Here is a 25455-nt window from a genome sequence, read left to right as displayed (position 1 = left end):
GCTGTTCTGAAGGAGCTGTGCATTAAAACAAGTTTGGTCAGCAACCTGGACTGCACCCAGACACTTGTGTTCCTTTGTAAGTGACAGGCTCTTCAGCACAGCTAGATCTGGCAAGAAACTTAATGGCCTCTGGATAATATCCCTCTGTGGAACAACAGGAAGTTCCAACAGGCTGTAAATCCCTTCTTCACCCTGCTCGAATAAATGTTAACAGCTGGACAAGTGACCTGAACAGCCCCTCTCACCTAACAGCCTCGCATATTTGTTTTGGCTTTACCTTGTGACAAACAAAATGCTGTCACAGGATGAGTCAGACTTTGGACTTGGCCAGGTTGAGGAGCAGGACACCATTCTCTACAAGCTGATCTCATGCCAGAGTAGCACTTTTTTTGAATCAGTCTGCCTGTGTGCCTCTGTGAGCAAGCCTATATGCTAGACCAAAGAAGCTCAAGTACATGATCGAGGCCACTGAGCTGCTATGCTGGGTTGATCCTGTGCTAAGAGACACTCAACAAACCAGTGTTGTCCCTAAATTTGGGACTGAATGACATGTCACATGGCAGTGAACAAGTTAAAGCATTGCTCAAGATCATATGACCCATGTTATGGACAATCTGTCTTCAATAAACTTTATCAAGGAACTCAATTTTCATGAAGTTTCTAAACTGCTCTTCTTATTTTAATAGAGCAAATACATCAGGGAAACTTTGAAGTTCTGATGTGCTTTTAGCAAAAGGGACTTTTTTGCAGTACTTGTGATGGAGAACCAGTATTTAAGACTGAAAGGTGGTCCTTCAGGATGCCCTGGCTGTGTCACCTCTCCTTGGTACGCCACACCTGTGACAAGGGCAGAGCCATTACTCGGGGCTGTCCTGGGAGGACAGTGCAGAGCTGTGCTCGCCGTGCTGTGGATGCCGTGGACAGCAGGGTGGGCAGAGGCCGTATCTGAACCGCACAGCTGCGGGTCTGCCCCAGCACAGCCTTTCATGCGGAAATGCAGCAGGTGCCCCAGCAGGTGCTCACAGCGACAGAGGCTGTTCACAGCCTTTCCCCTGATACCCTGCACCAGCTATGCCAGACCCAGAGAGCGAGATCTATCTCTATCTCTTCCTGGCACTGCTGGGTTAATGGTTAGACTTCATGATATTAGAGATCTTATCCAACCTACACAGTTTTATGACTCTGTTAATGAGAGACCCGCTGGTGGCTAACAAATGTTGCTTTTACACACGCTGACAAGCCAAGAGCCCACGGAAGGGGAGCGGCTGTAATAAAACCCCTAAGCTCTGTCAGCTGAGAGCGGAGCGCTCGGCAGCACGGGAGAGCAGCACGCCGTGGGCTCCCCTTCGGCCAGGCACGGCCACCTGCGCAGGCTGAGCTCCGGGCCGGGCTGGCGGTGCTAAACGAGGCCGGCGATGCCGCTGACAGCGCAGATCCTCGTTGTGTAATCAGCCTGAACGCGCCGCGGGCCCGGGGCTAGCTGCTGACATGGCCACGGTGCTGACGTGCGCTGAGCTCCGCCAGCAGCGTCCCCGGCGTGGGGGCAAGCAGGGCGGCGGCGGCAGCCGCGGGCGGGCACACGGACCCCGCTCGGCCCCGGGCCCGGCCCCGCCCGCCGCAGCTCCTCGCCCCGCCCCCGGGCCCGGTCAGGCCCCGCCCGCCGCAGCGCCCCGCCCCCGGGCCCGGGCCCCGTCAGGGACAGCGGCGGGACGGCGGCTCCGGGCCTCGTCCTCTGGGCGGCCGGGGGGCGGTGACGGCGCGGCGGGGGACGCTCCTCCGCTGAGGGACACGGCCGCCCCCGTCCCGCCCCCGGTGTCCCGATGTCCCTGCGCTGCGGGACGGGCCCCGGTGCGCAGGGAACAGCCCGGCGGGACGGGACGGCGTTGGCGGAGCGCGGCCCCCGTGCGTGGGGCTGTCCCCGAGCCCGCTGCCGCCCGGGGCTTTCGCTTCCACCTCCTGAGCCGCGATTTGTTTCCTGGCGCAGGGTTTGAAGCCCAGACCCAGAAATGAGGAAGGTTCTGTGCGTGGAGCCCGTAATTTTCTGCTACGTGTTTGCGTTTTCCCTGACGACCCCGCTGGTGCAGCAGTTCATCTACCGGCGGCTGTGGGAGCAGGAGTACAACTCCACTTTTATCAGCGACAGCAATGCCAGTCACTGCGAGCAGAATAAGAGCAGCCCGGCTTATATCAAACAGAAGGCAAGTGGCGGGGGAAGAATAATAATTGTAAATAAACTTGCTGCCAGGAGGTGCTGCCTCAGTATAACCTCCTGTTTCATAACTTTGACCTGTAATTCTGCGGAAAGCCGTAGTTTTGTAACCTGCTTCTACTTCACTGTCTCCTCGCTCTAATGTTATGCTGTAGGTAGAAACAGTGCTTTAAAGACAAAGATTTGTCTCCAGGAAGATACTGAGATAAATTCGTATTTTAGCGGGAGTTGAAGATCGCCTGAGAGAATGGGGACCAGATTAGCTTTGGGCTGACATTACCACATTACAAGTGGAGGTGGAGGCTCCTCCTCCCGCACCACTGTGCGTGTTGTGTTTGTGAGCCGCCCGTTGTCTCTGTGGCTCCTACTGTTCTTTGTAACCGAGTGAAGCTTAGCAAATGGCTGCAATTTTGAGGAACAGTATCTAGTTTAAAATGCATGTGTTTCAGAGGAATTACAAGAATGAGGAACAGAGGAAATTAAAATCTTTGTGGTTTTAAAACGTGGAAAAAATTTAACTGATCTTTACATGATTAAATATGGTTGATGGTTTTTCAGAGCACTAGTGTGCCTTGCTGGAATACAAGGACGTCAGGATGACAGGATCCCATGGTCAGTTACATTTTTAGCACTTTTCCATAGTTCAGTGTGCTGGATAGCTAGTTGTTGACTGGCACCTCTTCCATTGCACTTCCAGTGCAATTTTAATGCTACACTTAAGCAGAGCTGGCTGAGAGCTGCCAGCAGAAGAGATGGTCATTCTCAATTTCCCTTCCCCCTCTCACCCCACGTGTTGTGTCTTGCAGTTCTGCAGTTACAGGTTATGGTTTGGATTTGAGTGGGGCACTGATTCAACAGAAAGCTCATCTCATGTTTTGGGGTTGCTGTTTTTATAATGTTGGGGTTTTTTTCCTGAAGCAATACACTGCTCTGGCACACTCAGTGGCCACATGATTTCTGTGTCTAACATGAGAACAGCAGAGGGAACATATTTTCAGAAGAGGTGCAATAGCACCATGCTTGTCAACAACAACTGGCAGTTGGGTTGGATAAAGTGAAAGATGAAACCACTTTCGGGCCAGAAAAGTAAATGATTCACTGTGTAAGTTACACAGAAGTTGGGGTCACAGAAAGAGTCAATTGGCATTTCCTTACACTGCTGAAAAGGTGGTACTTGAAAAGTTTTGCTCATATCCCATATCTGAATCTTTGATGTGCTGCGTATGTGCAAGACTGAAAAGACTGAATGCCTGAGCTTAGCTGCCTCATTTGTCATATATAAAAGGAGATTGCTAATGGAACATGCTTCCAGTGAAGGTGATCAAAGAAATAATTCAGGACTTCTAGTGTGGCGTATGTTCTTTGTCATGTGACAGAAGCTGGTCTTATAGAAAAAATGTGAAAAGGTCAATAGAATTGTGGCCCAACATGGCTTCGGGGCTGACCCATGGAGGTAATCACCAGTTATTGTTGGAGTAATGCTTGCATGTTACTCCCAAAAAATGTTTTATTTAGTATTAGCTCCCCATTTGATGCTGTGTCTGGCAATTTTCTCTAAGCATACAATTCTAATTGCAGAGCCCATCAAGAAATCAACATTTCAAATACATCTCTGCATTTTGCAACCCCCTGAAATTCAACCTGACTTTCAAATTGCCATCACCTATGGTTCAAGACATGACTTTTTTTTCTCAAAACACTGAAGCAGAGTGTTTCATTTCAGCTGAAGTTTAGATAGCATCTCTGATTTGATGACACATTCACACTTTACAGGTCTTTTGCTTACAAATTATAGTTAATTTGATATTTGAGAACATGAGTCCTTCAAGACAGCAGTTGAATAATGGCCAACAGAACTTCTTCGTTTCCCTTTCCTGCCAAATTTCCGTTCCCTGCATTTCAGTGATTTCCAGTAGGGCATGAGCTTTTGAACAATTACACTCTTGTCTGGATGCCTTGCTGCATTTTTATACCACACTAGTTACCATAGTGTAACAATGTAGGTGCTCAAAACACCCATTAATTTAAGTGTAAATGGGCCTCTGTGCTGTTATAGTCCTGTGCGTGGGCCAAAGAGCAAATCCAGTAACTTAATTCCAAACCCTTTCACAAGGAAGTGTGAAGTAGGTGTTCCAGATTTTCCAAGACCTTCCTAACCTAAACTGAATTAGGTTTATTGGATGTTGTAACTGTTGCTGTAAGGCCCTGTTTGGCATTAATGTTTAAAAGAACATCTCTACTAACAGTTAATTTAGTGTAAGTCCTTATGTTCTGAGAATGAAGAAGCTTTATACGAATCTCACCTATTTCAAAGCAAAATGTAAAAGGAAATTGAAGACAAAAATCACTTGGAGCCTGCATAAAAAGTAGAATATAATTCCAAATGGTTCGTCTTCACAAAATTTAGATTAATTATTTTTTACTATTTGAAAAAAATAGTCATAATGAAGTGAGTTTCACGGTAATATGGATATAAACTGAAGCATTCTGATCACCAACTTGGATAATCCTTTTTTAATATCTCAGAAAGAGCTGTATTATTAATCATTAAAATTGTTTATCATCCCATTGATTCATTATACAATCCATTAATTTGCCCTTGCTACTCAGTAATATTTTATCTTATCAGCCTGTGATTTTATTTGTCCTTTATATTGTTCAATCTCAGGTGCTGCCCTTCTCTCTTAATTTAATCCTTATATAAGTTATTTGCTTCTTCATTATTGTTATTTTAATTTTGAAATAGGTGATTGAAATACCTATTTCAGTCCACTATGAGTAATTTTTCAGAGTAAAGTGAATTTGCAGATTAAAAACCTATACCTTTCCCTTCAAAAATATGTAGTTCCATTGATTATTTAATGGAGTTACATGATTTTAAAGAAGCTGAAGGTTTGACCTATCATTTTCTATATTCTTTTCCTTTGGCTTCATAAAACCAGAGAGTGTACAGTTGCATGCCTTACACTCTAAATGGATTTTTCCTGTACTTATGTCTGTAGACTTTTTTTCAGTAGACATCAAGTTTTTTATCTCAGCACGTTCATGCTCACGTGTGTTACCATGTGTCATGTGGATGTGAAGCCATGTTTTGTGTGTTGCACAACTTCTTCCCAAGTTTTGGGTTTTTCTTTCTTTCAGTTTTACACTTCATTATGGTCTGGCAATAATCTCTGTATTATGTTATTCATGTGGGCTGAGATGATACATATTAACATTTAATTTTACTTTTAACATAGTAGCATTTGTTTGATACTCATGGCTTTGAACAAGACAATCCTAGTAAAGAAGCAATGTCTGCGACTACATAGGGTTATTTCTGTCAGCAGCAGAGGAGTTAAAGATCAGAATAATGTTTTCCAACTCAGTTTGTTCAGTCTTCATGGTTTTGACTCTTCCAGGGTGACAGCATTGCTGGCAAGTTACCAGGATGTCATGAATGCTAAGGCAGTCAGACACCATAAGGGAAGGGAGCAAAAGACTTTGGAGGGCTGGGGATCTTGAAGGCTTTCCTTGGGAACCTCGGGATCAGCTGAATTTTCCTCTTGTAATAAAGCCTGGTATCTTGTAAGCAAAGGAGGAGATTGAACGAGAATCTCACGGTCTCTGCCTGTAAATATAAATACGAATTTATACAGCATTCAGCAGCTTTTAAAATTCCCCAGGTACATTCCTGTAAGTTTTAGGGCTTTTTCATGATTTTGGATGCTACTCAGTCAGGATTATGTTAGCTACATAGGAGACACCTGAAATGTGGAGTATAGATGGCTTGAATACAGGCTGAGAATGGCGTGGGCAGGTTTGCAGAAGCGTACCTGTTGCTGATTGAAGAGCACAATGCCTGCCCAAGTCAGTGTTGTGCCTCAGAAAACTCCAAGAAGACTCCAAAGTTTCTCTGCATCTGAAACTTTATTTTAGCTAGTATAAAGGGTTTGTATGAATAAAGTTGCTTCCTTTTCCCCTACTGTCTGATCAGCTGGCTGTCTTTAAAAGAGCTGTTGTGGCTACACTCATCAGGTACTCTCATATCTGCATTAAAAACAAGATCAGAATTTGCTTGCTGAGGGTCCTTTAGCAGCTGGCTTCATAACAATTCTTTTTAATTAAATATTCTTTAGTTATTTTTTTCTGCAGGCATTCATGCTTTGTTAAATGGTTGGTTTTCAGTCACATTTAATTTTTATACTTCTGTTAAAAAGAAGTCTGAAATTTTTCCCATAATGGGTGTTTATTTTTATAGTGCTAGCTGCTGTTCCTTACGTGAATACCTGCTGTGGTGTATGTGTAGAGACATCACTGATTTGGACAATTCCTGAACCCAGAGCTTTACAGTGTTTGCAAAACCCATTAATTCATGTACCTGTGAGTCAGTACAGTATTTAAACCTGTATTTCACTTTTTTGGTTGTTACTGCTGTTTGTAATAGTACTAGTAAGATTGTACAGTGGGATGTCAGAGCAAACTGTGATCTGTTTACTTGCATAGTGTGCTCTAGTCCATTAATTGTTCTTTGTACCCCCCTCAGAAGAATTATTTGGGAGGAAAAAAGAGCTCCTGTGAAGAGGGAGCATTGAGTGTGTTCCTTAATTGGTGACTGGCTTACTACTGATTTCTGAGTAGTATTAAAATACCCCAGTGCTCTTTTGCCATATCCTGTATTGAAGGAGATAGTTGCAGTTAAAGATACTTACAGCTCTTGTAAGTACAAGTTCAAAAGGATAGTTCTCTTGTCTGCATTGAAATTTCTCTGTCAACAGTACTAGTAAGACTGTGTCTTCAGCTTTAAGTTTTGGGTTAAAATGTAACAGGGAATGTTTGAGGAATATTGAAGATCGAATTACAAAAGTCTGAATATACATGTTTTATCTATAGAGTATATAGCCTAGTATACCAAAATGTCATATAATGTTATAAAACTACATTGCATGTATTATGTTTTATAATAGTATAATTTATTATCTGTAAACATGCAGAGTGATATTCATTATATTGCATACTAATAATTATGTAAGCAATATTGTGACAGATTTTTTCCCCAATTTATTATAGTATTTACAATTATTTTTATTTTCTCTTTGCAGGAAGTCCAAGAAAAAGCCTCTGTTTTTATTATGCAGTTGGACTTAACTAGAGCCATTCCCAGCCTTATAGTTGCCTTTGTCGTTGTAGCTAATGGGGATCGCCAGGGACACAAAAGGTCTTTAGTTTTACCATCAATGGGAGCTTTGATTTCTAGTATTAGCTTCACTGCAATATCATATTTTTCCTTGTCACTCTCTGTCCTATTTGCATTTGCATTTATTTCTGGACTGTTTGGGAGTATAGCAACTTTCCTTGGAGGAGGCTTTGCTTACATAGCAGAGGAGTGTCATGATGAGAAGCAGAAAACAACACGAATAGCTGTAGTGGATTTGATTTTTGGAGTTGTATCTGGATTGGCAGGATTGTCATCTGGCTACTTTCTAAGAGGAATAGGCTTTGCATGGACATTTGTGATAGCATCTCTGCTCCATGTCATTAATATAATCTATATTGTATTTTTTCTGGAAAATACCATAGGCGTATCTCAATTCCAGCATGAAGCACCAGTATCCTGGAAAGACCTTCTTAGGGAGACATTTTCTGGAGTGTACATGCTTTTTCAAACTGCCCCTTATAAAAAGAGAATTTTAATAATTGTGTTACTTTTTACATTTATGACTTATTTGTTTACTGTGCTGGGTGGGACTTCACTTTTTACACTGTATGAACTGGATGAGCCACTCTGCTGGAATGAAGTATACATTGGATATGGAGCAGCTGCATCCACTTCTGTCTCACTGACCAGCTTTTTAGGAGTTTACTTATTTTCCAAATGTCTCAAAGACATTTATATTGTCTTTATTGGGATGTGTTCTTACATTGGAGGAATGATCATGGCTGCCTTTGCCAAAACTACTCTGCTCATGTTTTTAGGTGAGTTCAGAATCAGTTATTCCATGGTCAACAATGTATATGAAAATACTGCTGTGTTATCTGTAGTGAATGCAGTTGTTGGATATTGAATGTGCCACCTTGAAAGGGTCACAGAGAGATAAAATATAGATGGGTGATCAGCCTGATCTAGGATTTGATTAAAAGATGAACTGTGTGGAGAAACAATGGAATTACCTGCTTATGGTTTTAGTGCCATAGAAATATACTTGATTTATAAATTTCTCTGTTCTTGGAGAATTGTGTCTCAGTGCACTAGTAGTCTGACTTTTCTGCTGCCTTTTACTATTTGGGGAACTAAGTGTTCAAAAGTATATGACTAATGCAGTTGCAATATATTTGTAAATCCCTGGATTTTAATTGGTTCGATGTCTCATGGTTGCTTTACAGTGAGAGTGCCATCTTTGTTCTGCTTTATGCCTATTCCTGTTCTCCGATCCATGCTGTCAAAAGTGGTTCTCCCTGGTGAACAGGGTAAGTAGAATTGTTTTTAAACAATAAAATAATATGGTGCCTCTGAACAGAGATGCACAAAGATTACCTTTAAACAGACAGATATTGGTACTTTAAGATTCCTTTTCTTTCAAGTTCTGTATAATATAAGCCTGTGTCTTGACATTAACGATTTCTGGTTCTGAATTAAATATAAACAATACTGTGTTAAAAAGTACTGCAAGTTTCAACTTTCAAACAAAATACTGTTCTTAAATTAAAGACTATGGGAAACTTGAAGCAGGGAATGCCCAAGATTTATACAAGTGTTTCACAAGGGCTTCTACATTCACAAGATTTAGCATGCAGAGAAAGATATGTTATTTAGTCAATTTCTCACTTACTAATTTAAAAAGGTAAGCAGTAGGTGGTCAATCTTCATGGCACTTGAAAACAATTAGACTTGTATCCTGAGCTATGGAGCAGGACACCAACTTCAGGCCTGTGGCTTCTAAACATATCCCTAGAAATGTAACATAATACTTCTCAAAGTCATTTCCTTATGGAACACAGAAAAAAGCATGTCAGGCCTCAAAATACAGCTCTAATATTCCATATTTTGCTTTTGGGGAGTGTGTATTTTCTAGATTTTGGGAAACATATACTTTTTAGAAACATTTCCCTGAGTTGCTGTGTTTTACTTTTTAAAAGATTAATCTTCATGCACTAAAACAAAGACCTCTTTTACTAACTGTGCCAAAATGCGCCTCTGGTATTGAGTTTCTTGGCATTCTTCAGGGCTTTGGCTATTTGAGTAGTTTGATGAAGCAATCAGGTTGCCTCTTGTCATCCTTTTCTGCTTACCTAGTGTGATTTTGGTTATGGTTCTGTGACTATGAATGCAGCTCCAGAAAATGTGTTCAACAAGACACTTGTGGGATAGACTGCCACCCCAAAGGGTAGTTCAGTCCAAAAAAAGTTGTTTGTTTCTTTTCAAAAATAAGAAGGCAGTGGTTTTAAGCAGAACCAGCAGTCCTCGTTGAATCAGTATTTTCCACATATAAAAGTGAAGGTTAGAGAAGGAAGAAACAAGAAAGGGAAAAGTAAAATGAAGAGAACTGGAAGGGGTAAAGGATGGAAATGTGCACAACATGGTTAGTGAGGATGAACAGGTTAAACTTGATGTGATATGCAAATGCAAGAAAGTAGGCATGGTGACAGAATAATAGGAAAGAAAAATATTTTCCCATCAACAAAATGTGTTATTTGTTGGGTTTTTGTTCATTTAAAATAACTAGCATTTTGTAGGAGTTGCCACGGTTTTCACAGTAAAGTGTGATTGCTTAGTGCTTGTAACCTGCATACTTGCAAAAATACTGTCAACACATATATCTTTTGAACCATGTTTGAAAACTTCAGTACTTTGAAGAGGTTTGGTTTGGTTTTGTTTTGTTTGTAATTTGCCCATTTATTTTTGGCAGGTGCTGTGTTTGCTTGTATTGCCTGTTTAGAAGTTGTGACCGGCACAATGTCAATTTCAATTTTTAATATTCTCTATGCAACTACTGTTGCATGGTTTTCAGGCTTTAGCTTCCTCCTATCAGCAGGCCTTTGTCTAATTCCACTGTCTGTCCTGTGGTAAGTACAGATCAGGAGGGTTCTTCTGACTGCCTTTGCCAGGAATTTTGATATGAATTGAAACTTTGTAGTTTAGTGCGGTAGCTCTCAAACTTTCCTATCTGCTAGTGTGCTGTAGTGGCTCTAGCTTCACACCTTTTCCCTCATCCAGCCACTTTCCCTCAGCTCTGTACTGTGAATTTCCCCCAAACTGAAGATAACTGAATGCATTGCCAGTGGGATACACCATACCCTTGACTGCACATGTGACTTCCCTCGGTTTGAGACCTTTACCTGGTCTTTCTGCCAGGAAAACCTTTCCCTGAACTTAATTTTGCAATCTGAGCTCTTCTAGATGCTAATGAGGGTTATAAACATGACAGTCACCCACTGGGTTTAATGGAAAGCTGTCTGTCGTGGTCTTTGGTCATGGGTACCTTGTGACCCAGTGCCATTAAAATCTGTAAAAGATTTTAAAGCCCAAAAGAATAAACTTCTAAACATGTTTTAAATAAAGGCCTCTATAGCAGTTGTGTCTAATCATACCTAGTGGCCATCTAGTAACACGGACAGTGAAATACCATTCATGACTACTCATAAAGCAAAGATCACCTTACATTATTTCCAGTATAAATTACTTCTTTTTAGGATGCTGAAACAAAAATCTAAATGGCAGAGGAATCACTTTTCATTAGATAGATTTACAGTTGGGGGAAAAAAATGTTTTTTCTTAAAAGGGTGGCACTCTGGCTGGAGACTTGCGTATTTTTTTTAAGACTTTACCTCGGTTTCCTTTTATCTCTGCATCAGCTGCATTTTAAGATTCAAATAGGCAGTGTAGATTTAGAACATTTCACATAATTTCAAGTCTATTCCTGTTTCATTATAATTATTTACAGTCTTTACAGAAGATGTAAAGACTGTGTAAATAATTATAATGAAGTAGGAGTAGACTGTACTAATGGTAATGTAAAGTAGTAATGGGTCTTAGACCTGAGGGAATTGAAGCAAAGGGGTCTTGCATGTGAGAAGAATACTTTCCAGTAAAGTAATAAAATAATTGAGAAATTCAGTTACATTAACAAAGGCACAGTAAGTACTTGTTCTCTTAACTATTATCTTTAGTTTAGTTCAGTGGAAGCAGAGAAAGTGTCTCTTCTGTTATCAGTTTCTAATATCTGACCCTTTCTTTTTAGTGTCATTCAGTGTTGCAGCTGGAGAGCAGAAAGGTAGTTGTTCCAGTCTGTAACAGGCAGAGTAGTTTAGTACTGTGCTCAAAGGCAGCAGTAATGATATTGTCTGACTTGTGTAATTAGGGCAAATAGTGTCACTGCTTTTGTTCACTAAGATACATTTGTGCCACAGAAGATGACTGCAGAGAGCTAGCCTGTGTGTTTGTTGGTGCTGAATCAGCATGCTATCTCAGCTAAAGATACCTGTCTTATCTTTGTCTTACAGCTGGCTTCTGTGCACAAGCTGGAATGGGGAGGACTTGGCTTTGCTGGTACCCGAAGAAGTATCCAGCTTAGAGAGTGCTGATAGTTGAACAAAGGATCCACATAACCAGGATTTCTAATCTGACATGCAGTGGCACAAATAGTTATGTCACACAGAAACCACAGAGATAACACAACACAATCTCCCAAGTGGCCCTGCAGCAATAAGCACTAAATTGGTACCACTCAATACCCAATCTCTTTTTAGCATTTGACTAAAGCTAGCTATTAACTATGGAAATAGGCTGACAATTGAGATTAATGCTGCTTCAGCATGAAGGAAAAAATAAGGTAGGATGGTACTTTTTCCACTTACTCTTTCTCAAGTTTGAGAATGTCAGCTGTGGATTGTGATACATCTTGTATCACTCTAAGTTGGGTGGCAAAGACAAGCTTAGCAACCCAGAGGATGCTGGCACTTCTGCTGAAGCCATTGCAGCTTGTGCCAGCGGAGGATGTGGTCCACTGCATACATCTTGAAAGGCCTGTCTTAACACTGAAGCCCCAAACTGTCTAAAATTACTAAACTAAAAAGTAGGTTTTTTCAGAAAGCAAACTGGAGGCAGTACTTACACCTGCCATAAGCACACTTACTGTTCTGCAGCTAGCAGAGTGTTTGTGTAAGTTTAACATAACATGTGTGGACCTTGCCTGTGACTTAGCTCTTGAAATGGATTTTCACACAGAACTGTCAGAAAATTTCTTGCAGAGAAATCTTGCAGAGTGTGAAGTTTAGCCTAAACTTACATTTTGCAGAGGCCATATTGCATATGTATCAGTTTCCATATATTAAGGAATGCATACAGACATCTCTGTTTTGTCCCAGAGATACTTGTTTTCTAGTTAAGTTGGTACTTAGCTTAAAGGTTTCTTTTAGTGAAAATCTGTGATAGCATTTCTTATCTGTAGATCTTTATTTTTTTAACAACTCTGAAATGAAGTGACAAAATCAAATCAATAATCTATTCATCTTGCAAGAAATGCAGCATAATTAATGAACATTTGAACAGCACTTCTAATCTTCAAAGCACTTTAAAAATGCTATTCAAAACATTCTTCCATAATAGATACTATCCTCTCGGTTGGATAGAGAGAAATTAACAGTGAGGACAAGTGACATGCCCAGTGCCAACCGGTGAGACTGCCAAACCTAGGAATCAGTTTCAGCACTGACTCCTCACCTTTTCCCTGAAAATCTTTAAGTAGAAATTATCCTGAGTATTAAATTCTAGAATGCACAGAACAGCAAAAATGTGAATATAACATCATGTTAAGGACCACTCCCATTTGTTGATTTTGTTAAGAATTTGACAGCCAATACTGTTCTGATCTCTCAAAGTTGTGTGTGAACCTTTTCCCCCAAAACAGATTAGGCAGAAAAAGCAAAACAATGTAAAGCCGTTGCCTTTAGAGAATGAAACCTGTAGGAAAGCAACTACAATGACTTCACACGCACACAGCTTAGGATGAAAATGCAGACAGACATAGCATGTATAAAGAATGAGCTGCTTACAGCCACTGATACCCATCCTATGAACAGAGACTCCTGTGGAACTTCCCAGTGGTACTCCACCAAAAAACAGTAATGCCAAATCATGATACTTTTATAGATCCTTTATAACTGAATTATTGCATTCTTTCTAAGTTATGTGTCAGGATCACAGAGAAGCCTTGAAGAAGGTTCAAATAATTTAAAGGGAGAGCTTACAATATTCAGGATACCACTATCTGCCCATCACAGGTGAAAACATGGCCATTTATCCAGGCCAGAGGGAATGGTCTAACACCTCTAGCTAGCTCTTACACTTCTGTCCTGAACTCCCAAGACTGATGTTGGCAATTAAAGATCATTAGCTTTCTCTCAGTAGCTTAGATGAGGGCCAGAAAATAAAACTGCTTAATGCCTTTGAGGCGTCCAAGCTACTGCCAACTTATTGGAAACATGAGCTGAATGCTACAATAACCAGTGGGTCCAAAACATAATGAGTACTTGTAGAGAGATTAAGAAAACACTGATGTAAAGGATTTTAGCACAAACATTACATTGTCTTCCTTGCCTCTTCATTATGCAGTTATGTAAGGCTTTATGAAATTAACTATTTCACACAAAACTGCCTGGAAATAAAAAAGCAGATGCAGAAGGGACGTGTACCTTCACTTGCTCTTCTTCAGTGCACACCTCTCCTGGTACTTGGGAGCTCACAACAAAGCGAGCCACTTGCACAGTGGTGCTGTGTCAGTCCAACAAGCATGTACACCTCAGGAATGGCTTTGTTATGATTTAACTGCACAAAGTACATGCTGTTTGCAGAGGTTTCTGGTGGATGGAGCACTTAGAACTGGCTATAAATTTAGGCCAAAACCATGGAGGATATGAACTGTGTTTTTAAAAAGCCTTGCACAGTGGAAGCTGAGGAGCCAAGTACTAATATGCATCAGATTATTAAAGCAAAATCTATTAAGTTTATTATAATTTCTTTATTTGTGTATAAATACAAATTATTTTGACATAATAACAATAAAGTTTGGGTTTTTTAAACTCTGTTGCATTTGGAGTTGTTCTGCTTCTAAATTTTGTTTTTTGACAAATGGCCAATGGCATGACTGATAGAGGATTGTTGGTATAAACAGGAGCAGCACCACGGTATCATCTATTTTTTATGGTCATAACACAAACAGCAGAGCAGATGTGCTTTTGTTTCCCTCCTGCACCTGAGGAGAGGAAAAGATGCTGCCCAGAACATTGGCACCAAGAGGAGGTGTGGGGAGTTACAGAGTAGGGACAGCACTGCCACCTTCAAGAAGCCATGGTGGGGGCTTGTGTTGCACCTGCCAGAGCAGCAGAGCTGGAAGTGCCTTCGTCCCCTTACCCAGGCCAGATCTGTCCCAGCTCCAGTGCCCAGCACACCCCACTCAGCTGCTTCCATGGGTTGCTCTGTGCAGCACCTGCTTTACAGAATAAGGCTTGTACAAAATGGGAAGAATGGGCTGGGGCAGGAAGCCCAGTCCACAGCCCAACCCTTGAGCACTGAGAAAATGTAACCCTTCCTTTTTACCTCAAAAGCTTTTTGCCTGAGTCCTGCTTGACTCCCATTTCTCTACTAACAGCATAAGTTCTCAAGACAGGCCTCTTACACATACTATTTGCTTTCAGCCTGGCTAACCCCTAGGATTAGCTTCCTTACAGACATAATGAACAATGCAACTTCCTGGCTCTGAACAGGGCTTGATCTCACCCAAGATTATTACAAAGTATACTAATCATTGAACAAAACCACCTAGAAATTGCATGCAACCTCCTAATCTGCTTCTGCTTTTACACTGCATTAATAAGAAACTCTAGTAAATTACTTGTCTTAATGTAGTTTTGCTTAAATGCAACAGCATCCATCTTTCAGCCAACACTAGGAAAGGCCAACCAGCTCAATACACTGAAGTGTGGAGTTGTAAGGTACCAGTGTCTAATTCTTGGATGGCTCCCTGTTTTCTTGAAAAGTGCAGGTAAGATGGCAGACCTCCTAAAAATCTATCTCAGCATCTTTAACTTGTCCCAGACCTGGCAGTGTAATCCCTCAGCTTTTCTGGCCTGAGTCTTGAGCAGTACAAAGCCTACTGAATCCCAAGCTTGCTTCATAACAGTTTGGTTTGGCTTTATTATAAACCAGCAGCCAACTCTGGTATTTAATAAAGATTATCAACTCACAGACAAGGACAGCTGCAGAAAACAAAAATGCGAGTAGGTTTGCACTTGCATGTTCAATTTATTGGTCCCCTCTTTAACTTCCCTAAGGGAAAAACCCAAGAAATTAAACAGCTTGTACTGCATAGCACAAGCCTCTAATCTCTACAAGTCTTAAGCGACAGAAAATTTTAGAAGCTTCAATTCTTAAATGAAACAAATTTAAATATAAAACCAAATACGACCACCACTAAAGTGAGTTCACCACTAAAACCAAATAAGACCACCACTAAACACTTAATGTTTCCAAAATGCTGCAATGTTTTGCATAGAAAAGCACTATAAAATTTACAGGACAGAAGCTAGAGGCTTTGGCCCAAACTGACTGGGAATTTGTAGTAGCTATAAGCCCACTGTACAGCACCAGGGAGGTTTGCAGTTGTGGAAAAAGGTTTATAGCAACATTCCTGCTAAAATTAACTACAACACAACACTAATTACATTTAACCAAGTCATTAAAACTTGCTGAATAAAGACAGTTCCTGTTTTAGAAATACTCTTTCAAGTTCTTCATATCTGAAAAGAGATAACACTTCTTTGAACCACAGACTTTTTTCCTGATATGCCACATTCTATAACCTGCCTTGCAGGATTGATATAACATATACACATGTATGACACCAGGAACAGTTGTTACAACCCTGAATTTAATAAATAAAACCACTTAGGCACAGAAAAACCCTTCCAGTGGTCTGCTCCTTTAAAAGATGTATTTTAGTATAAATCTCTCACCCTTCCTTAATTAAGATCTCATTTTAGTAAACCCACAAATAACTTTTTCTGCATTTATACCACCATATCTTCATGTCCTTACTGCAGCAGCTTAGTAGGTACTTAAATTATTCTGCATTCTTTCTTAATACTAAAATACCTAGACCTGGGAGCGCTCTTTTGGATTATGTTCAAACAGATTTTAAAATATCTCTTTAAACCCCAAGTGGAACTTGCTTCTACTTCCAGAAACCAAAATACCCTCTCAGGGACACATGAAAAAAACCTAGACCTTTAATTCCACTCTAACAGCAATACTTTCAATTCTACATAAAAGCTTAATAGCTCACTCAAATAGCTGTCAAGAGAGGGCTACAATGTATGTAACTGGCAACGCTGAAGTTAAAAACCTTTAAAGATATTACAACAAAAGGGACAACACTGGGTCATGGATAAGAAATTCTTGATTTAGGATTAAATATATTTTGAAACGCAACAGCATTTATAGCAAACTTTTATTCAATAGTTTAAAAAGTGTATGGAAATTTTCATGAACAAAGAGTTATGCAACGGAAAATACCTTCCTCTTCCCCTATTAAATGCATTTACCACAGTAGTCAGTTCTAAAATGCCTGGGTATTTTTGAATTTCTTGTATACATATACAGCATTTCCATATTTGAGAAGCTATTGTCCTGAGCAGTTTATGAAAAGGCATTATTTAAACTACCTAGTTACAGGACATATGTATGATTGGAAACAAGCACAGAACAATTTAGAGACATTAAACATTTAATGTGCCTTTTCATTAAGGAAGGCAAGTGATAACTAGGTCTGCTTGCTTAACACTGTGAGTGTCAATTTAGTACCATGTACTTAGATCTGCACTAGAAAGACACACACAAAACATTTTTCTGAAGTATATTTTGTTACAATAAACCAAGCTTGTGCTCCATCATCATGTGTGGCTCTCCCATAACCTCACTCTGGGAAGGATCTGAAAAAAAGAAAAGTTGACAGCATGAAACCTTTACCAAGCTACAAATACTAACAACAACTAATGAAGGTGAACATCTCTTTTCATTACAATGCTTAGTGCAACAATTACTTGACTGATTTTTGACAGTGTTGCAGAGAGCAGACCTGCAACTCAGAAGCCTCTATCCAAAGCGCTGATAGAACACATACTGCGGAACAGCTTTTCCTAAGGACACACACACATTTCAAGTAAAACCAAGCAGTTCTGCACAAGCACAGACTCCAACTGCCTGAATCTCAAAGGGATTACCCCACAAGTTTAGTGTTTGAGAAAACTCAAGTCTGACCGAAGCATTTCTCCATAGTTGCCCTACGCCTCTTTCCAACACAACAGGAGCTCACAGTCCTCCCTTGTGTTAGCTGGGACATAATCCTGGTTTCTCTTCTCCACCCAGCTGCCTAGTTTCACAGAAATTCTACACCTGTAAATACAGCTGAGATTTCCTCCATTCTGTAAAGTATGGTTGACATTAGCCACTGTACTCAAAGGCTACCAAGGAATGTGCAGAGGACACAAGAGAGACCAATACTGACAGTATGAACTCCTTTTCTACACAAAATAATTAAAATTAAAACAAAACAACAACACAAACAAAGAACCAAACCCAGAGCCAGCATACATGTTGTGACTGTTTGGAAGAAATGCACTTTTTTTTATGGGTGCATCAATCATGTTTTCCTTCCATAAATGAGACATATTAATGCCCCTGATTCCTCTAGAGACAACAAAAATATCTAGTTCACTTTCTGATAAATAAAGCCCTTTACAAAAACACTTGTAACCCACTCACTCCTCACCACTCTATAAAAATCTAAGTCTGTTGAGAGCAGTGGTAAATAACCAAATGTCTACAAATTATGTTCAACATTGCTCTACCCCTGTGGAACCACAATAGCCCAAGATTGCTTCCCTTGGTCCCTCTATACCTATCGCAGAAAACAACCCCAAATTTGGGGGTTATTTTCATGCCTCTAGATTCAGATTTGTATCTCCATTATTTCCAGCTCCTCATCTCCCCAGCTATTTCCATTCTCCAATCCCACTTCAAAATACTCTCTGCCTCCTTCCATCTCCTTAAATACAAGCTAAAAGTAATTTGTTGAAAGCCATTTTTCCAGGTTTATTCTATTCCACACATACAAATAGTCAGCAGGCTACCATGCAACCTCAGCCTGTTGAGCTCATTAGAGGGAGCCTTTCCCCTGCTAAATATCTGTTTCAATAATTCTCTACCTCTCCTCTAATATTTTCTTCTTAATTACAGAATGTAAAAAACTTTGTAATCTCTGTTGACAAAATCTGCACAAGTACTTTAAAAGTTCCTGAGGATACAGACATGCAACATACATGCAATAATCTACTCCTTTAGAAACCCAGCCTACAAGCAAGACGGCTTACAGTCTTGCTCAATATTTCAGAGTAATTTCCACATAACTTACAGCTGAATTACATTTGTTTCTCCTTCCCCAGTGTTTCTTTGCTTTTAGGATTTAATGGGGTTTTTTTTGCATTTTAGGAGTTTAATTGTCTTTTTCAGTAGAGGCAAAGAACTTTACAGCTTCCAAACTTTACCTTTAAATGTTTCCATAATATTAAAGCCAGGATGTATTTACCATTAAGGATATCCTCAAAACCAATGCATTCATCATTTCCCCTCAAAATATCCATTGACATGTTTGAGCTGTGAAGAAATGGCAGACGCTGGACCTGTAAAAAGAGTTCAAGCAAGAGTTCAAGTCTCAGCAAGTCTGAAATAGAAAGGGTTCATATTTGGATTTCTCAGTCTGAAGTGACTTAGAAAAATCAACAGCCAGAAAAAGCAACACTGGAATAAGAGAACTACTGCCATACAAAGACACACAAACACCACCATCTTCTTTTGGTTATCTGTTTGAGAAGAACAGCCTTCTAATAGATTTCTAGTTTTCACTGTGGCGTAGGTAGTACAGCAAATAGTGCACTTTAAAAAAATAACAAAGTACTTTCTGTCTACTCTGTAAAGCTCCTCTCACATAAAGGTGGCGAGGTTCATGCAAACCTCCAGACCCTGAGGTCAGTACTGTATGACTGCAGAGTTTGGGAACTACATTCTAAGCCTCCTACATCTCCAACACAGGTCAGGAATGCAAGTGAAAGAGCTATACTGACTTTCACATTCAAATATAATCCTCCTTTTAATTAATCTAAATCATAATTATGTCTCTGATCTCAACCAATTCTTAAGCTTCAAGTCCACTCCTAGTTACTTTCAACAGTCTTCTGTACCCTTCACTCACAGTATTTCTGAAAAAAAATTCAAATAGCACACATAGATTTCACAGCATCAATTTTCTGAGAATGCATTCACTACTGCTAGAGATACTTCAGCTAAACTACAAGAAAACTTGTATATCCAACATGAATCTTGAAGCGAAAAACCTTCTGATCACCCTATTTCCCCCACCCATCTCCCAGAACCACCTCTGGAGACAGACTAACAGGATATCCTCACCTCCCTCATTCTCTGTACTGATGTTAGTTAGGAAAAAGATTCCTCAAGACAGCACAGCTGAGACCAAGGGATGTTTGTGTATTTCACATTCTGACTTTCACACCTTCAGGACCAGTAATTTCTTCCAAGCTTAATGCAGCTCACTATGGTTTAGTACAAAATTCCTTATCACTCAGAGTGCAAAATTGCTCTAATTCACTTGGAAAATCTACTCTTAGTAGCTTGACAACCTTCAAGAAGACAAAAAAGTTTACTAGGACCAATGAACTTTCTATGTTTCCCTTTCTCCAGCAACCCTCCATCCTAGGAGAAAAGAAGGAAAAGGAGACAGACTCAGCTTCTCAATTAAGAGTTAAAACCTTTGAACTTCACTCCCTGTAGAGCTCCCTTGATCTTACGACAAAGGCTGAGGAACAATAAGCACATAGAAAACTCTGTTCCAGGTTTCACATTACTTCTACATCTACTCCCAAATAACTACCTGCTTCAGACCCCTAAGTCTCTTTTCCCTACAGCTACAGAGACTCCTTCCTGTGAAGGTCATACGTTCTGCGGTGGAGGCTATTAATTTTAGGAATCAATACTCAATTCCTCCTGCTTTTCTCTGAAGGCTTACAGGAAGCTATTCCACAGCAAAGCTAGAGCAGTTATCACTTCACCAAATAACCAATAAAAGAACAGCAGTTAAGAGGCCTCAGTATATGGACTGAAAACTAGTAATTGCACTGTTTGGTTCATTGTTTTTAACAGTGAATTAATTTCTTTTGGAAACACAAGGTATCTCAACAAAGAAAGATGTGTCTCTGAAAGCATGTTTCAAGTAAACATTTTTTTCAAATGGCCTAAGTTATATCAGTTGGATAAAAATGCCTACCTGTTTCACTGCTCTGAATTCCATCTGCAGCTTCAAAGGTGCATGGATTCCTTGGATGTTTCTCAGTGTGGCAAAGTTTGTTTTATCTTGATTTAACTGGAACTGTCACAAACAATACTGATTTTTATTTTCGAAAAAGTTACTTTAAAGCCATAGAAGAAATTTGTGACATCCTACTTAAAAGAACATGCTTACTAAATACGTATGTAAAAATTTAGTGATACCATCAAACATATCTCAAGTGTACAGCAAAGAGCGTGACACAGTAAGATTTCTATGAAGCTGAAATTGATTTTTTGCTGGATTTTATTCCAAATTAATAGCAGAAATTTTATTTTGTTATTTTTGATAATCAGGAGATGTAACACCACCAAGTGGTACAGTTTTGCACTACTCCACAAGGATATTGTATCGATGAAGAAGAAGCTAAGTCCAGTTTAAAGATCACAAAAATCAATTTGATGTCATTAGTTAGTCATCAAAGACTACTTAAAAACACTTGATGTACTTATTTTCTGATCAAGCAGGAAAACAGAGCACCACTTACAGTCCTTAGGATTTTGAAAAGCAAATGAAAACTCATATTTTCCCCAACTGCTCTCAAACTTACCAGTAAGACAAAAAATCTGATTAGTAGAGGCTTTTTAAAGAAAAAGTGCTTACTCATGTATACTGGAGTACAAAGTAAGTTATACTTAATGTTAAACTTAAGCTTAAATAATCAAAAAAATTAAAATATTTAACTTTAAAATCTGTACTCCATCACCACGACAAAACCCTCTTATTATGAGAACATCATATTTATGAGAAGGGATCTCAAAAACCAACTGAAAAATACAAGTCAAAGACATAACAAGCATTTTCTTTGCAATAATCTATATTGAATGCTCTTCAAAAGGTAGCAGAAAATACTATTTATATGCCTCATCCTAATCTTATAATTCTGGTTACATTATTTTTCCATTTCTTTAATTTTATAGAGAGAAGGATTTTTGGACAGCAGAGACCTCTGGTTGCTACCTGAAAAACCTTTTTAACATTTGTAGCAGCAAAAACAACCATAACTATCTCAGGCTAAGTTAAATATTTTCCCAATCAAATATACATTAAAATAATTGTTGAAGTTGCCTTAAACTTACAGAAAAATTAACCAAATGTGGAAGAAACAATTTAGAAGATTCACATACTTCTATGGGGATCACATAGCCTATTTTATTTTTGTCTGTGCATTTTTGTCTCTTCAACATGTGATCTTTTAATTATGCAGGTTTAGTATAGCAAAAACAGAGTTAAAAACTAAGTTATAGCAATTAGTTAAAAAAAAACAATCGACAAATAGCTCTGAAACATTAACAGTATTTATAAATAAACACACAAATTTGGTGTCACAAAATCATCCTCTTAATGCAAGGCAACACTAACACTGGCCAAAATCAGAATATATGAGACATTACAGTCAGACCTTCTCCTGCTGTTTAATTTAGCAATTTGGAACATTCTATCAAAACAACATCTTTGCTTCAGGACACTTTGATACACTGTACCTTCTGTGCTGACAAAACAGGCACCAGAGACACAGCTCAACCAGCAAGCCTGGCTTCCCTCTACCTTCCACAGACCACTTGTAATGGTCCATGAGCGAGGACTGAGCCAGACAAGATTGCAAACACTCGTGATAAACTGTAGCTGCAAAATGTCTAGATGGGATTGAGGAATTTATGGAAAAATATGTACGTGTTCACAGGCTGAAAGTGACTACAGATGGTATTAAATGTAAATCTACAGACAAAAATGGGAGGATCAGCCTTCACGAGGCGACAGGTGTGCCCCAGGCCTACCTGTGGTGGCTGCACACACTCTTGGATGACTAAACCTGACCACACAAGCCCCTACCTGGAAGCCTGCTTACACACTTCAAGTGGGGAGAGATATAAGTAAGAGATCATTATTAAACAGACTTGCTGACAATGTTATTTGTATAAATAAAATGTTACTATTGTTGAACAGCTTCATTCTGTTAAAGACCCCGCTCATTACTCGCTACTGTACAAAGTTCTCCAGATAACCACACCATTAATTTAAACTTCATAATTAGTTAAGAGTGAAGATGGGTACATTTGATGTCATGCTTACATTCTTTTCTGTCAACTCCAGTGGGTGGCTGGGCAACAATTCATTTTTCACACTTGTAAAGCTAGAAGAATAAGTAGAAAGGACATTAACTTCAAATTAATTGGGATATGTTTTTTTAAGTTGCATTCCAAAACCAACCTCAGATACAAACACCAGAGACACACAACTAGCAAAGTCCAAACTACAAAAAAGATTAATAGTGAAGCAGAAGCTAAACCTCTAACTACAGCACTACCAGAAGAAAAAAAGAGTTTCAAGCATTCTTTATGCTTGACAAAACAGAATGTGTTTTTCTTCCTTGATACCTTTCAGAAAGAGATCAAAATACTAATAAATGAAATCATTACAGATTTAATTATGTCCAAGCTACATTGTATCTTATTTTGAAGCCTCCAAGCTTTTGTAATTGAAGATTGTACACAGCTTCCCCCCAATGCCAGTTGTACAGCATTTTAAACTCCATGAACTTATTCTGGATTCCTTATCCAAGACAGAGACATAAGTTTCACACTCGGGTAAAAATAGCAAACCCCAAACTATTTTTATTATATTACTTCTGGGGTTTGTCCCAGTGCTGAAATTAACCACTTCCCATAGGGTTATGGCACACTCATATAAACATATATTAAAACTATCAGATATTTCACAATTATCAACATTTTGCTGTTTCTTTTCTAAAGTATCACAGAGGTAAAGGCCTATCTGCAAGGCACTTTGCAAGAAACTTCTGTGAAAGCCAACATTTAACACACACTGCAGCTCAGCACTGTCTATGACACAATTCAGCAAGCAAAAGAACAGCGTACCCCCTGCGCAGAAGATCATGACCTTCAAACAGCCCTGCAGCTGAAACATCTGTAAATGAGATACTATCCTTCAACAGAGAAGCAGCACCTCTGGAATTCTGGAACAACAGAAAAAAAAAGAAAAAGAAAGAGGATTACTTCAATAGAACCACACCACTTTTGTATGGGCCGTTAGGCCAGTCAAATGAAAGGAAGTGCTCAAAAACTCCTTGAAGTACCCCCAGCCTTTACAGTTTCTTTAAAATAGAGGAAAACCACCCCAAAACATAAACCCTACGCTAATATAGAATTCTATAATTCTATATTAGCGTAGGGTTTATGTTTTGGGGTGATGTAATGATAAGAACTAGAGGTACTGGCAACATTTTTGGATCTGGTTGACCCAGATCAGGTTAAACTCACAATATATCCCCTGTTTATTCCCATCCTGGGCTGCAGGGATGGAAAGAAAAGAGGCAAGTCCTGACAGCTGACAGGACAGAAAGGAGCATTCCTTCATTTACTGCAATACTGACACAAGACCAAATTTAGCCAGTTTGAGGCTGCCATGAGGAGGACAAGGTGTATTCGAGCAGTCCAGTATGCAGCTAACTGAAAGAACAAAGGCAAGCATTACCTTGCAGTGGATAACCAGAAGTCCACAGACTTACTAAGTACTGCTTACTAGTAACCCAGGCCACTAATTTCACTCTAAGCTACCCAAATTTACTGGAGTGATTTTAGGATTGTTCATAAAAATTGCTCCACCAATAGGGCAATATCTAATACACAACAAAAGGTGACAGCAATGATATCTGGAAGACGACAGTGATGAGCAGTTCAGTGCAAGGGTTTCCCCCAGCAGCACTGACAGATCTAACAGAAAAGTCATGCTTACAGCTAAGATCTTTTGTACCAACATGTGAGCTCTCAGTAACACAACAGCTGTAAGACAGTTCTAACACGCCTGTTGTTCCGTGCACATAACACATCTACCAATTAACACACCCAGCGCTGACCAGACCTTTGTGCGACTGCTGTAAATGAGAGCATTAAAGCAATACGGTACCTGGGTGACCGGACCTGAGGGAAGATCCAAGTTAAACTCACGGAGAAAACTACACAACACGCCCCAGAACCAACACTCTCGAGTCACCGCAGTGCCCGGCCCGTCCGAGGCGGCCCCGGCGCCGCTGCCCAGCACGGCGGGCCCAGGCGTGACCTCCCTGCCCGGGAGCCGCGCCGCCGAAGCCGCGGGCTGCGGGAGGCTGGCACCGCCGGGGCTCCCCGTCCTGCCCCGCCGCACGGAAGGAATTTAACCACAGCCGCCACGGGCCCTCCGCGCCTCCCGGCCCCCCGGCCCCCCGGCCCGTGAGGAAACCCGCCGGACCCCTATGACTCAGCACGGCCCCGCTGCCCCCGGGGACGCCGAGAGGGTGAGGGCCGGGGGAGCTGGAGGGGGCGGCGGGGCAGGAGGTTCTATCCGGTAAGGCTCGCTCCTGTGTCCAGCACAGGGACACCGCCGCCCGCCTGGCGCCGCCGCTGCCCGCACTCACCATCTTGAGCCCCCGACGCGCGCAGCCACTTCCGCCGCCACCGCCCCCTCACTTCCGCCCCGCCCCCCGCGTGCGTCACCCCGTGGGGGGCGGGGCTGGGCGGGGCCGTGGGAGTGCTGAGAGCGCGGGGGCTGATGGCGGCAGCGCCCCCTCGCCCGGCCCCCTCTGAGGGGTGGGGGTTCGTGTCCCGGCCTGGGCCCTCCTTTTCATTGGCTTTCTTACTCGGGGGTCTGTGCCTTGTAAACTGAACGCGCTGTTCACTGAAGCACAGGATCAGTTAGGTTGGAAAAGACCTATCAGACCAGCGAGTCCAACCCAGATCGGCCATGTTCACGACGCCATGGCTCTGAGTGCCACATCCATTCCTTCCCTAAACACCTCCGGGGACGGTGACTCCACCA

At 40.7% G+C, this 25455-nt stretch overlaps 2 protein-coding genes across 3 annotated transcripts; one reads left to right on the top strand and one right to left on the bottom strand.

The window, feature by feature from the left end:
- Positions 1-1656: 1656 nt before the first annotated feature.
- SLC46A3 (solute carrier family 46 member 3) lies at positions 1657-14271 on the top strand. 2 transcript variants are annotated; one of them, XM_074535279.1, is made up of 6 exons: positions 1657-1848; positions 1985-2198; positions 7291-8164; positions 8573-8656; positions 10096-10252; positions 11690-14271. In XM_074535279.1, the coding sequence occupies exons 2-6, from the start codon at positions 2007-2009 to the stop codon at positions 11775-11777; spliced, it is 1395 nt and encodes a 464-aa protein (XP_074391380.1). In that variant the 5' UTR covers positions 1657-1848; positions 1985-2006; the 3' UTR covers positions 11778-14271. The 2 variants fall into 2 exon arrangements, with proteins under 2 accessions (XP_074391380.1, XP_074391381.1); XM_074535280.1 differs by lacking the exons at positions 1657-1848; positions 1985-2198 and adding an exon at positions 2768-2821.
- Positions 14272-16674: 2403 nt separating this feature from the next.
- Positions 16675-25205, bottom strand: POMP (proteasome maturation protein). The gene is made up of 6 exons (XM_005482490.4): positions 25055-25205; positions 23520-23617; positions 22714-22774; positions 20581-20682; positions 18829-18922; positions 16675-17173 (listed from the first exon to the last, which is right to left on the bottom strand). Exons 1-6 carry the CDS (start codon positions 25055-25057, stop codon positions 17106-17108), a joined length of 426 nt encoding a protein of 141 aa, XP_005482547.1. The 5' UTR covers positions 25058-25205; the 3' UTR covers positions 16675-17105.
- Between the last annotated feature and the right edge of the window lie 250 nt (positions 25206-25455).

This window comes from Zonotrichia albicollis, chromosome 2 (genome assembly GCF_047830755.1).
Source record: "Zonotrichia albicollis isolate bZonAlb1 chromosome 2, bZonAlb1.hap1, whole genome shotgun sequence".
Classification (NCBI taxonomy): Eukaryota; Metazoa; Chordata; class Aves; order Passeriformes; family Passerellidae; genus Zonotrichia; species Zonotrichia albicollis.
This window is presented reverse-complemented; position numbering and strand designations above follow the sequence as displayed.